The 13864-nt window shown below is 40.6% G+C and overlaps 2 protein-coding genes across 15 annotated transcripts in view; one reads left to right on the top strand and one right to left on the bottom strand.

Annotated features, from left to right (window-relative positions):
• Positions 1–7300, top strand: part of SULF2 (sulfatase 2) — a 286446-nt gene extending 279146 nt beyond the window's left edge. For all 3 annotated transcript variants that reach the window (XM_081011117.1, XM_081011116.1, XM_081011118.1), the window contains 7 exons: positions 118–177; positions 685–854; positions 2177–2319; positions 3728–3851; positions 4592–4622; positions 5082–5135; positions 6277–7300. In XM_081011117.1, the coding sequence (XP_080867243.1) occupies positions 118–177; positions 685–854; positions 2177–2319; positions 3728–3851; positions 4592–4622; positions 5082–5135; positions 6277–6307 (613 nt within the window). In that variant the 3' untranslated portion in view covers positions 6308–7300. The remainder of the gene's footprint in view (positions 1–117; positions 178–684; positions 855–2176; positions 2320–3727; positions 3852–4591; positions 4623–5081; positions 5136–6276) is intronic.
• A 1046-nt stretch (positions 7301–8346) lies between these two features.
• NCOA3 (nuclear receptor coactivator 3) overlaps positions 8347–13864 on the bottom strand; it is a 95573-nt gene continuing 90055 nt past the window's right edge. For all 12 annotated transcript variants that reach the window (XM_081011003.1, XM_081011010.1, XM_081011005.1 and 9 more), the window contains 3 exons: positions 13141–13315; positions 12250–12391; positions 8347–11678 (listed from right to left, as the gene is read on the bottom strand). In XM_081011003.1, the coding sequence (XP_080867129.1) occupies positions 11667–11678; positions 12250–12391; positions 13141–13315 (329 nt within the window). In that variant the 3' untranslated portion in view covers positions 8347–11666. The remainder of the gene's footprint in view (positions 11679–12249; positions 12392–13140; positions 13316–13864) is intronic.

A 13864-nucleotide genomic window follows, 5' to 3' on the forward strand; every position in this document is an offset into this window, starting at 1 on the left:
TTTTTGTCAAGCTTCATAAGCTGCCTATAGCTTACGGGGAAGTGAAAGTATAAAAGACATAAACGGAGGAGAGGTCGTCTCTTAGCTAATTGTACATCTGGGTTTTTTGTCTTGCAGCTTCCATACTAAGCACAAAGGCAAACTGAGGCACAAAGGTTCTGGTGTCCACCCTTTCAAGTAAGTGCAAGCAGGCATCACTAGACGAGTAGCAAATGTGAAATGCTCCGAAATTCAGTTCTGCTGCAGTAGTTCCAAACAAAAAAATCTAACCAGAAGTATAAGGAAATGATAGGGATTCAACCTCTGCCTCTAGGACTCACATGCACATCTTGGTCACAGTTAACAATTGGTAAGGGTTGGAGGGCAAGGATTGTGGGAAGTGGGTGTGCTTCACATGCAATGTGGAAACATTTGGGATTGCAGCTATTGGTTGTGCTGTTCCAGCAAAAACAATCCACTACCTGGATTTCTGGACTGTGCCATTTCAGAGTATAGAGAAAGGTGCACTCTCTTTGAAGGTGCCTTCATCTGCCTTCCTCTTGACTGTGCCAGACACAGGAAATGAATGAAGAGCATAGCCATCGTGATCGGTAGTGACTGATAGCCTCATTTCCCATGAATTTGCTGGTATAAGTTATGCAACAAGCTATCAGTTCACCCTGCACCCTTGTCTCTGTGCTGTAGGAAAGCCCTGCAAGAGAAGGACAAGCTGTGGCTCCTCCGAGAGCAGAGGCGGAAGAAGAAGCTGAGAAAGCTGCTCAAGAGGATTAAAAACAACGACACGTGCAGTATGCCCGGCCTAACTTGCTTCACCCATGACAACCAGCACTGGCAGACTGCCCCCTTGTGGACACGTAAGATATTCCCCCGATACTAACTCACAAGGCTGCATGCACTTCACCATGACTGTTGAGTTGCCTGCCAAGGCACAAGAGTGCATTAGCTTATGCACTCTTCTTCCAAAACAAGCAAGCATGCAATTGCGTCCCCCAAATAGAACTGAATTTCCTCTGAGAAGTGCTGTCTCCTATATCCCTGAGAGACCCATCATCACCCTGTGTCTTTAGTGCAGATTGGAGAGAACAAAACAAACCTGAGGCTGGTTTCCATGATGAGAGGCATTCGTGCTAATAACTTTCTGAACCCCACCCTTTTTGGAGCTGGGAGGCCTGCCCCTTTTATCTCAGAGGTGGTGGTGGGGAACTGGCTGCAGAGACTCAGTTGTGAGGGAGAGGCATCCACAGGGAAGCTCCTTGACATTACAATGCCATCTGCGGTGCTGATGTTTCAGAGATAATACGAGACTGCTAAGCATGGGATCCAGAGTGCTATGCACAGTGTCTCGCATTCCTTTCAACAGAACAAGAGTGGGAAACCACAGGTTAGGGATCTGAATGAACCATTCAGGTCTATTGATGCAGCACTCAGAATTCTTTCCAGGCCATGCCCCTGCCAACTGTGGTTCATGCCCACCTTGAGTTCTCTGACCTAGCTGGAATGTGTCAGTAAATCATATTTCCTCTTGCTTGCCTAGATGGGGAATGAGGTGTGTTTGTGTGTGTGTGTGTGTGTGTGTGTGTGTGTGTGTGTGTACAGTGGTACCTCGGGTTAAGTACTTAATTCGTTCTGGAGGTCAGTTCTTAACCTGAAACTGTTCTTAACATGAAGCACCACTTTAGCTAATGGGGCCTCCTGCTGCCGCCGCGCCACCGGAGCATGATTTCTGTTCTCATCCTGAAGCAAAGTTCTTAACCCGAGGTACTATTTCTGGGTTAGCGGAGTCTGTAACCTGAAGCATATGTAACCTGAAGTGCATGTAACCCGAGGTACCACTGTATGTATGTATGTATGTATGTATGTAGACAGCTGTGATTTCTGTGTGGGTGAAATGTAACCCACTGTTCAAAAAGAAGAGTTGCTTCTGCACAGGCTTGTAACCATCAAAAGGTCACTTACAAGGAAATGTGGCCTGGAAAAGATCCCCCATTTCTGCAATATTGGAAGCACCATTGCATGTAAAGGGAATGTACAGATAGGGCTGCTGTCTTGCTTGAAATGGGCAGGAGAGCCCAGTGTGGTCATGCATTTGTAGGAACTACCTTGATTTATGGGTTATCTCACAACATACTTTATTATAAACTTTCAGCTTTAACTATTGTTACTGTTGTATTTGCAGTGGGTCCATTCTGTGCCTGTACCAGTGCAAACAACAACACATACTGGTGTATGAGGACAATCAACGAGACTCACAACTTCCTGTTCTGTGAATTTGCTACCGGCTTCCTTGAATATTTTGATCTCAACACAGATCCGTACCAGGTATCCTTTTATTTTTTTGTAAAGCTAGTAACCAGAGTGGTGGGATTTGCAGGGGGGAAAAACATTTCTGCAAATTCAGGCTTGTGCAGAGCTCAGAATAGAAGCTGAAACTCATATTTAACTTAGTTTTCTTGACAATTGCCTTAAAAGTAACAGCCATGTTTGTTATGCAGTAGGCTAGGTAAATGCTTGAGGCCATGCATTGGAAAATATATCCACTTTCTATTTGGAGATACATCCCTCCTCTACTCAAGTCCACCCAAGATGCTCTTAAACATAAACAAATAGAACAAATGGATGAATTTTATTGGGAATATAGGTCACATCCCCAGAGTCAGGCTATTGAGCAGGCTTCCTCAACCTCAGCCCTCCAGATGTTTTTGGCCTACAACTCCCATGATCCCTAGCTAGCAGGACCAGTGGTCAGGAATGATGGGAATTGTAGTCTCAAAACATCTGGAGGGCCGCGGTTGAGGAAGCCTGCTATTGAGCCATACAGCTCTGTATTGTCAACATCAGGGAAAGTGAACCTGCGGCTTTCCAGATGGTTGTTGGATACCAACTCTCATTGACCCCAGGCAACATAGTAGAGGATAAAGGGAGTTGTAGTCCAGCAACATCTGGAGGGCCATAGGCTCCCCATCCCTGATCTACACAGACTGGCAATGGCACTCTAGGGTTTTGAACCAGTCTTTCCCAGTCCCTTTAGCATGTGAAGAAGAGAGATGTGCTCTGCTAATGGATCTATGACCCTTCCTCTGTTAAGCAACTGTCTACATTATCAAATGCAACTGATATATCTGGTGGTGCAGATTCTTTTCCATGAAAGGCCCACAAAACATTTCCATTTGCTGCTGGCCAAAATGCATGCCTGCAATGGTGATGCATAGTTCAGACTTACGGCTGCATTTATTGTGTATGTAAAGATCTTCATTGATGGCCAATAGGTTTTTGCTTGTGAAGGTCTGTCTGTAGAGATACTGTGAAGACTCAAATAAGGTTGTTTCCTTATGAGGAAGTGTGGGCCAAGTAGTCTGCACTCCAGTGCATGTATCCACTACCATCTTTGCCTTCCCTTCCTTCCCCCAAAAACCAACTGGGCAGAGGGGGGAGGCAGCTGCAGGAGTTTTTACCATCGTTCTCCCTCTATTATAATCCCCCTTTTTACAGTTAATCTGTGGCTGTAGAGTTTTGTAGCCAATACATCAAATTTACTAATTTAACACATAACATAGTCATTTGCTTGGGAATGCCAATTTGGCCTTGGAGGTTGTGATTGGAGCCTCTACATGTTGTAATATATGGTATTTGGTTGCTAATAATGTACCTCTTGGTGAGCATCCAAAAGATGTTACCACAATGTTCTCTGAATAAATGGTATGACTTTAACAAACTTTTTAATCTGCAGCTAATTAATGCAGTGAACACACTAGACAGAGATGTCCTCAATCAACTGCACGTGCAGCTTATGGAACTAAGAAGCTGCAAAGGGTATAAGCAATGTAACCCAAGGACTCGGAACATGGAACTTGGTGAGGGGTCTCTTATCTTCGCCTTTTTTAGAGTGTTTAAAGTAACTGAGGTGGCACTTTTGGAAAAAAAAGACTTGTAGATGAACCATTAACTATATTAAACAGGAAAACTAGATGAGGGTATACTGTAATCAGAAGTTGAACATTACCTTATAGAAGTATTTTCTGATAAACAAAATAATGAGGTGCACGGATCACATGGATGCACGGATCACACGGATCACATGGTCTCTACCTTCTGCTAAATTTATTGTCCTGCATTGATACAATCACTGGGAATCAAGAAGTCATAGTAAGATTTTGAAAACCAGAGACCAGTTTAAGGGGTACATATGCTTTGTTTGTTAACTTTCTAAGTGCATTTGCAACAGAGAACAGCAGCAATCGGGGAAAGTGTTGGGGGCTTAACCCAGTGGCCACACGTGTAAGTTTAATTGTTCCATTAATTTGTTTCTGTTCCAAACAACTTGTCTTAACTGACCAGATGCTGCAATAGCAGGCAGGCAATGTAAATTTAAAACAAGGAGCTTGACTTTTAACCTCTCCTCCAAGGGGATGGAACCAAAATCTTCACTCAGAGTGCAGATCTTTAAATCTCTCTGCTTGGAAACTTTCACAGACAGCAATGTGTTTTCTTTTAATAAGATGCCTTTCCCCTTTTTAAATTGTGCCTTACAATGTTCTTTCCCCCACTCCTGTGGTCGTTGCTGTATAACCAATAATATATTCTCCCCCTTCAGGCCTTAAAGATGGAAGCTATGAGCAATACAGGTACTACTAAAAATATAATTATTTTCTCCCCAGTGAGCAATAGGTTATGGGAAGATATGGGCAAGAAGACTTAGGCTGTGGGGTTAGAACTAGGATACTCTCTCTGGGTGGTTCCAGAAGTTTGGGTTCCTCTAGCTATTTCATTGGTAGATAGGTTTCACTTTATAGCATAATTCTACAGTATAAGAGGGAAGAGGCAACATGGGTATAATATGTGTTGTCAAGTTGGGTGAGGGAGACAAAAGACTCTGCTACAGAAGATCACTGTCAAGGAGTTTGGGCACAGGCCTAAGCATGCAGCCCCGCTGTACCTACCTTAACTCTTCCCTCCTGTAACAATACTTGTGTAGCATATGAAACATACTAAAACCCTCACCCCCCCCCCTTCTTCTGTGCTGTAGTGCTGGTGGTTTTCTTGACATGGTTAACTTTTTTCTCTTTTTGCGGCTCGGACATAAGGCAATTTCAACGTCGAAAGTGGCCAGACATGAAGAAACCATCTTCCAAGTCACTGTGAGTTGGGAGCCTTGACATTGCTCTCTCTCTTTTGCATGCAGTCCATATTTGTAGTTTCATCTATTCTTGCTCTTAAATCCTACTCTTCCTAATGAAACGACTGGGAGAGTGATGACTCTAACCTCTTTAACTGCAGCCAATTAAGGTTTAAATGAGTTCGTGTTGTCCTGCTCTGTAGCAAGGTAGGGTTCAGGCTGGAGGCAAAGCTCAGGTGGTGCTATAAGAAGGCAGAACTCTAGTAGCTGCTTCAACAACAAATTGAGACTGAGCCCTGTAAAATGGCAACAGCTGCACCCCAGTTGATAGTCCTATCTGTAGTGCAAGGTGTTTGCTCCAGTAGCCTCAGACTACGACTGCAGAAGTGAGACCAGGGGTGCTCTGTTCAATGCAGTTCTCAGAGGCCTAGGACAGCCCAGACAATGACTCATCTGCTAGAAGCACTAGGAGCTCATCTTGCATGCCCTTCTGGTTCATTGTAGGGGAATCCAACTCCAGGTTTCTAAAGGGCTAGAGAAGCCTGTCCTCTCCAGATCTGGTGGACTCCCCTTCCCTCCAGGAGTTATTGGAACTGTAGTCCAAAACATTTGGCAGGTGCAGTCTACTTTTAAGGTTGCTATTGGATAGAAGTGTAGTACTACAGAGGTAGGCCCTCATTATTATAAGATAGTATTTGTTCCTCTGTCAGCTGCACTTGTAGAATCAACCTTTCTGTGTTGTGCTAAAGAAAAGCTGTAGCGCATGTTGAAATATGGTGACTCCAACACTGTTACTTTGAGAAAAATCTTTGGTAGGAAAGACAAGCAGTCCATTGCACAATTAGGAGGTCAAAATCATTGAGCAGAGATCACGGCAGTGATTTCAGAATTTTGTACAATGCTTGCAAGAAATGTGAGGTCATTTAAATGACCCACATACAGTGCAATGAAAATAGTGCAGACATGTAGACACTGAAGATTCATCTAAAAGTCCAACTGCTGTTAAGAAAGGTAGTTAGTGAATGAATGAATGAATGTATCCTTTGCTTCTGTGTTGTGGGTGATGCACAGTGGAAAAGTATGCCCTTTGCATGGCTCTGCTGTGAGAACAGATTGCTTTGCTCTTCAGAGAGTGAATTAATTAAATGTGTGTTCTTTTTCAGAGGACAACTTTGGGAAGGCTGGGAAGGCTAATTTCCTGCAACTGCTGGACCTCAATGAGGATATAAACTGGCCAGAACTTGAATCTTTGTACAGACTTAATGAAAGTGTGTATGATTTCAGACTGAAATATAACATTAGCCTGGAGGACTGGATAAACTTTGATGCTAAGGTAGATAGGATGTTTGCACTGTTATGCAATCTAAATAGACACAGTGACCTTCTGGGGAGTACTTTCATCCAACATATGTATCCCTTCTTGAAGCCCACTGGTTTACCTGCTTTTGCTTTGGGTTATACCTCACTTGCTTCACAAGCTATTTTACTTCCACCGATCACTGCAGATACTGTTTCAAGAAATGGCAGCAGAGAAAAAACAAGGGTGACCCATTGAGAGACTTGGAATCCTAAGGGGCAAAACCACACAGACTATTTCAGTGGAAGCCAAATAGCCCCTCTGCAACTTCATCTACAGCTTCAAATGGCATTTGAAAGGACAGACAAATGGAGAAGGATCTCTTCCCCCACCTACAGATTAGGCAAGTCAAAATTAGACACAGTGGTAGAAAATTGCTACTGAGGCATGCAGGATATCGTGGATATTACTGAACAGATGCACAGACTCGGCACTAACAGTCTTCAGGTGTTTGTCTACCACAGAAGCCAGTTTAGTTCACAGTTCACACATCTACCTTGGCTCATGAGGAAACTGAAATCTTCACTCAGTGAAACCAGCTTTCCAGCATGGTACTGTAAATATTCAGTGTCCTGTTTCAAAAGAAATCCAAGTTCAGAAGAATTGTTACTAAAGTGTTGGCATGCCCCAATTCCATTTCTGAAAAGTCACTCCATTGCATAATAAAAAATTCAGAATTTAGCCATTTTTAAAAGCACTGCAAAATTAAAAGCAGTTTGTGTTATGTCTTGAATTTTAACAAAGTTGGATTTGTATTAAGTCTTTGTGGTTATATTGTATGTTCAAAAACCAAAATTACTACTATAAAAGAAAGCACTTGTTTACTTTTATATTTGTTTGTTTTAAACAATGGCTATTTTGTGACCAATAAAAATGCAGGTTTAAAAAAAAAAAAAGCACTTATGGGCACAGTTCAGCAGACAAGTAGGCATACTTTACCCAACACAGTGCTGGGTTTTGTGCCTCCTTAGAAAAAAGAAAAGAACATACTATTTGGAAGCAGTTTTAGGAACAGACTATCCAAACTCAAACTTACAAGTTTTCCTACAGCATACATCACCTGTCCAAATTCACAAGTTGACCCCAATTTTCAACTTACTTGTTTTTCTTCCAATGTACTGCAGCATTTCAATCACAGAGAGAAACTGGTGTTTGAGATATCTAATGTAGGTATGATACAGTATTTGCAATGTAATGAGTCTTTAGGTAGTGTACCTACACTTAGGCAGGAAACACCAGCTGGCCAAATACAAGATGGGGGACACCTGGTTTGCCAGTAGTACATGTGAAAAGGAAACAGGAGTTAGTGGACCGCAAGCTTAACATGAGTCAACAGTTAATGCTCTTCTAGGCTGCATTAACAGCAGTCTAGTGTCCAGATCAGGGGAAGTAATAGTCCCACTCTATTCTGCCTTGATCAGACCACACCCAGAATACTGTGTCCAGTTCTGGGCACCACAATTTAAGGAGGATGTTGACAAGCTGGAATGTGCACAGAGGAGGGAAGCCCAGATGATCAAGGGTCTGGAAACAAAGCAGGCTGGACAGGAGGTTAATAAGGCGAAATTCCCTATCTTCTTCCATGCAGTGGCTGCATTCAGTTGGTTTTTACCTTTTTCATGGTGCTCTAATTTTAAAAGAAGTCTGAGGGTGGCAATAGCAACTGTTGTGTTCACCCCTTTGGAAGTGAAGTAAGCCTACAGTTTTACTTCTCCCATTTGGTTGTGTCTTGGAAAAGAGGACATCTTAAACATCTAACCAGCACAGACAACTTGAACATGAGTTTTGGTAACTGGAATGTAGCCTGTGTTAAGGCATAATGGGAACTTTTATCTCTTTGATTACCAAGAAGCTTATTAAGCCACAAAAACTCCCGTTTCAAATAGAAACCTTTATTTACATTATTAACAACATCCAAACAAAACAAAAACACAGAAAAACAAGACCATATGACCTACCCCTTTTTTTTTAATGCCAGCCCACCGGAGGCTTTTTTGTTATGTAAAGATCAATTATTACAAGCAATATTTAATGTAAACTAACTTTGGAGTCAATTCTCAATTCTGCATGCCTTTCTCCTGAGATATTAAGAAATATTGCTCTCAGTTGAATGGTTTCATAATTGCTGCATTGCTGTCACATGACAGTCTGCTACTAAATTCGATGTGCTGACCTGTGCAACATTCAAATAGATTGTTTCTGTTGAAAAATGCTCCTCATTTATTAAGGCAGCCTTCCCCATCTTGGAGCTGATGGGAGTTGTTAGTCTAAAACATCTGGATTGCACCAGGTTGGGGAAGGCTGAATTACAGGAAAAATCATGAAGACTGAAATTATGTATTTATCTCAACACACAAACTGGTTGGATAATCCATACAAAGGTGGGAAGAATGGATTCACTACAAAGACAATTAGGTCAGAAGGCACCAATACCAAACTAAGCTTATTGCCCCATTCAGCCATGTTTACTGTACTTATCATACAAGCCCCCACCCCATATAATCACTCTTGGTACTAGAGATTGCATTGCAACAGAATGAGAGTTTTTAATCATGCACTTCTGATTCCAGGTATCATTTGAATCAGCACTGCTGAGAACGTTCCCGACAATGCAAATTCAAAACGCATTTATATATATATATAAAAAGGTGTGAATACTTTTATCAAGTTTGAACTAATATCTTTGGATTCAGCAAAAAAAAAAAAAAAAAAAAAGCAACTGGGAAAAGGAGTAACATTCTAAATAACAGATTAACCAATGAACGGCAGGTACCACCACATTTCAAAAACACAAACAGAATCAAAATGAAAAGAAGAAGGGCAATAAGTAGTTTATAAAAAGAGAGGTCACACTTCGTCAAAGTAATCAGAGCTATCATGATTATCATACTCGCCTATAAAAGTTAAAAGATAGTCTGCTCCCATTTTATAGGCTTGTGGGTCTTTTACTATGAGGTTGTTATTGGTAGTATCATAAAGAGGCTTCTGAGAAGCGGAAAATATTTTGTCACACTTTAATGGCAGACCTACAAAACCAAAAGATCTGATGTGCACAAAGGTGTGCATGTGTACAAAATACTCCCCTGCTGACTTTAATGTCTGAGCAAACTACACATCCATATGTGGAAGTTTGGAAGGACATATACTTCAAACAACAACAACTCAAAGCTATTTTAAAACAATATGTAAATGGAAAAATGCTTTAAAAAAACAACCCTAAAGGACGAGGAAGCACTTGTAACATGTGAGGCACACTATGTGCAAATCAGAACACAATTCCAGACCAGAGCCCAAATGTGTTTTAAGTACAAATAAGCTTTAGTGAAGTTAAATAAATAGCTGGTGGACTACACAGAACTGGCAATATTTATACCTGTACTCAGCATACTAGCAGTTTTGGGGGTAATCACAGACTGCTTGCCTTAGAACAAAATCTCACAGAATTACATGCTTCTGCAAAGTGGAGCTCAAATTTCATTACTAATCAAAATCACCAGTTCACATATTCAAGAGAACTATATTGAATGTGCAATGGGAATAGAAAAAAACTCACACACCACTTCAGACATTTTAGTCTACCTTTCTTAGAAAGATCCTGTTCTGAATCACTACAACTTGTTTAAATCTGGGAGGAATCAGTATGTATCTGCATTATTTGACACCAAGATGATTATGGTGTTTCTGACCTCCAGCTATTAAAAATTGCTCAGAAAATAAATATATTTGTTACCAGCAGAGCAATAAAATGTGATAACCAAAATCATTTGTGCCAATTAATCAGATGTATCATCAGGTGTGCTTTCTGATAGACACTTAACACAAAAAACATGTTCAGAACACCACTGAGGCTTTCTTAAAAGTTAACCAAATGTCCTAGAGCAGAGGCTCTTTCATTTAAAAGACAGGTTATATTAAAAATTCCACAAATTGATTTGACAGCTAAAAAGAGCCTTTTTGTCATCAAATTGCCATCTATAAGAAAAAAGTAACAAAGTGCACACATAAGGTGTAGAGAAAATATTAAAAGACTGCTAAAATATGAACAAATGTTCTTTTAAAAAACCAATAAATGAAGTTCTAAATAAACTGTCAGAGACCAATGAAAATAAGATAAAGGCCATAGTTACCCAACTCCAAAACCATTTAAATTAAAAAAAAAAAATCCTATCTGGACAACTTGGACTAAACTCGAGTTTACAGAAATTATATTTGTTAAATATTTAGCTTCACAAACTCTGCAAAAATGAGTTAGTGGCCTACAAAAGTCATATATATATATAGTACAACATCTTAAGATCATATTTACAAAATGTATTCACAAAGAGAATCTCTCTTCAAACTGCAATGCCTTGCCTTACATTTTATGACATTTAATGGCAAAAAAGATGTATGATTATTGCTCAAATGCCCATATTGGAGATATTATGTAACAGTAATTCAGACTGGGCTTGAAAGGGGGCAAGAACTTGCCTACTTTAATATCCATTGATTCATTATTATAGGTATTGCAGTAACCCACTACATACAGCATTTTATAAAGTGCACAAAACTGCACATCAATATGGAAATCTTTTATCATGATTATACATATTTAACCTCTGCATACCCCTTTGGCGCCAAAGAGCATGATTCAGAGGCTGCAACAGCGCATTTGCATTGCCACTTGCACATCAGAGTTCCGACACCTGGGAGTGAGATTGAACAGCAGCATGAATGTTCAGAGCATTGTTTTGTTTTTAAATCAAGGCCAGAAACTACATTCTATCAGAGGCTCTTACTAGAGAACTCAAGACTATTACCAAGTATTTTCCAGGCACTTTGGTCTGCCTGTAGTTAAAGGGCTTTGGATAGCTACAGTAAATAGAACTGGTACAGACCATGTCTATCCAACGCATTTACTCAAATGGCATTGCCAAACGCACATTGCTAAAGGCAAAGTGCCAAAAAAAAAAAACAACACCCTTTCTCTTTTCTTTTTGTACATTATACAGTGATACTTTGCTTCTACTCCTCCTCCTATCCCTCACCACCCAAAGGTCCATAACTCATGAAGTCACTTAGGACATCTTCACGGTAAAAAGAAGTGGTATTTCCATAAGGCTACATGTTGCCATGAAGTTCACGTGCACTTTTTTTTTTTAATACTTAGTTCACCATCATCTATGGCATCAGCCTGTTAGATCATAGCTGGAGATGTCAGCAGTATTTCTGCAGAAAAAAACACAACACGCCAGTGAACAAACAACAGTGTAAGAGAGACAAATTTTGTAATCAAGCAAATTTTTTGCTGTCATTTCTGAAGGTTAAGGAAAGAAGTATAAATTAATACTGCACTGGTACTGAAAATGCTTTTAAAAATATAGATTCGTTTTAGGGGAAGGGGGATTGGGAGGAAATGGCCTGGTGTTGAGCTTAAGTTACTCTAAGGCTAGGATTGCAGAGCCTTGTGGATTCCTTGAGTAAATCTATTTCAGCAATGAACCTGGGATGCTCACAGGCAATAGCTGTTTCACAGCTAGCCTTACCATTTTATGTAAAACCACTGAGAGAGAACCCACTGGAGAAATAGGGGTTTGGGAGTTTGGGAGAAATAAGAAAGGGTGCAGAGGGAGCAAAAATGACAACCACGCAAGTCAAACCTTATTTTCTGAGCCAGGAAAATGTTGAGAAGTTTCTGTTAATGTTTGCTAGGCACTGGCACTGGCAATTTTAGGGGCTGATATGCATATGGAGATCTAAAGAGCTGCATGTGGAGAACCAACAGTTACAGCCATCTTACCTGGTCTGGACCCATGGGCATTCCTGACATAGGCATAGTATTAATATTCATTTGTCCCATGTGACCACCATTGCTGTTCATGTGCATCATGTTGTAAGTTGCAGGGTTCCCTGAATGGCTGAACTGTTGCTGTGGAAAGGAACTAGAGGACACAAGAAAAAAAAATGCTCTCAGATTCATTCAACCACTGGCATGTTACGTCATTGGCATTACAACTATAAAACCTCGTAATCCCGTCCATAATCAGTTGCAGAGACAGTTGTCTCACCACAATGTCTTCAAGATCAGATGTGGTTATTTGTAAGGCGCTCACACCAACCTGTGGCTCTAGAGATTGACTAGTGCTATAAACAAATGAGCCTATGATCAACAAATGAATAAATCCTTTGCTTTAAATAAAAAAGAAAGGAAATGCAAAAATGATGGATCAGTGTAAATCACTCCCATCCTAGGATCTCTTCATCCATTGTCGGAAACTGTTTTGTTAACTTAAGCCTACCTCACTGAGTTTTTAGCCCTGCACGTAACCAATCTGGAACAAATAGTTCAACATATATAGATTTGGACACTTTCATGTTCCTTTAATTTTTTTTTAACAACACACCATGTCTTGATCAGCTTGTTTAACTTTGTGAAACAAAAATAGGCCCCATATCTTTGTGAAATATGCAACATTTAAAAATTTGAACAAATATTTTGAAATCTTCTATGAAACAAATTATTTTAGGGTTGTTTTTTTTTAAGAATCTGGGTGCAAGAGTGAAGACTGTCTAGATTGCATGTTTTTTTTTTAAAAATCACACAATTCAGTCTGCTAAAAGCTATGTTCTTCAGTTCTCCACAGCCACAGGCTCCCCTTTCAAAACACTAGTTGAGATATCTGACTCTCACCTGCTCCTGGCCATATTTCCTGATGGCCAGCCCTTCATTTCAGGAGTTGGATACATTGGTGCAGCCTGAGGATGCTGCATCATGGGATTTTGTGTGGGTCCAATTCTTTGAGCCATCATGGAATTGGGTGGGCTTGATACCCTGCTAAAGGCAGGGTCTGGTTGCTGGGTCATTCCTTACAAAATAAATAAGATAACAGTTTGGTGGTTATGACACTTAGCTATTTTCTGCTGAAGGCACATGTGTCCTCTAATATTTACAGAATTTCACTCTTGTGGTTGCACAATTTCTCTTACCTGATTCAATCAAAAAAGCCCTGAAGAAAGGTACCTTTGGAGCATGGTACAAATGAAAGGCCAGAAGGGAATAATTCTCATGGAGAGGCAATGGTGCTCAGGAGAACTGCACTTTGATTCCCAAGTTAATGGTAAATTTCCACCCTTGGTGTTACCAGCTTGCATTCACTCAAGACTCCCTCTCCTTGAAGGGGCCATAGCTCTGTAGTAGAGCATCTGCTTTGCATGAAGAAGGTCCTAGGTTCAATCACCAGCATCTCCAGGTAGAGTTGTGAGAGAACTCCACCTGACCTCATGGAGAGCCACTGTTAGCCAGTGTGAACATTAATGAGCTACTTGGACCAATGGTGCGACTCGGTATATAAAGTAGCATCTTATGTTCCCCCATCATGCAAGTTTGCTTTTCTCAGTTTCACTTGGTCCCTAAA

Source organism: Podarcis pityusensis, assembly GCF_964106645.2.
Source record: "Podarcis pityusensis genome assembly, chromosome: 6".
Taxonomy (NCBI): Eukaryota; Metazoa; Chordata; class Lepidosauria; order Squamata; family Lacertidae; genus Podarcis; species Podarcis pityusensis.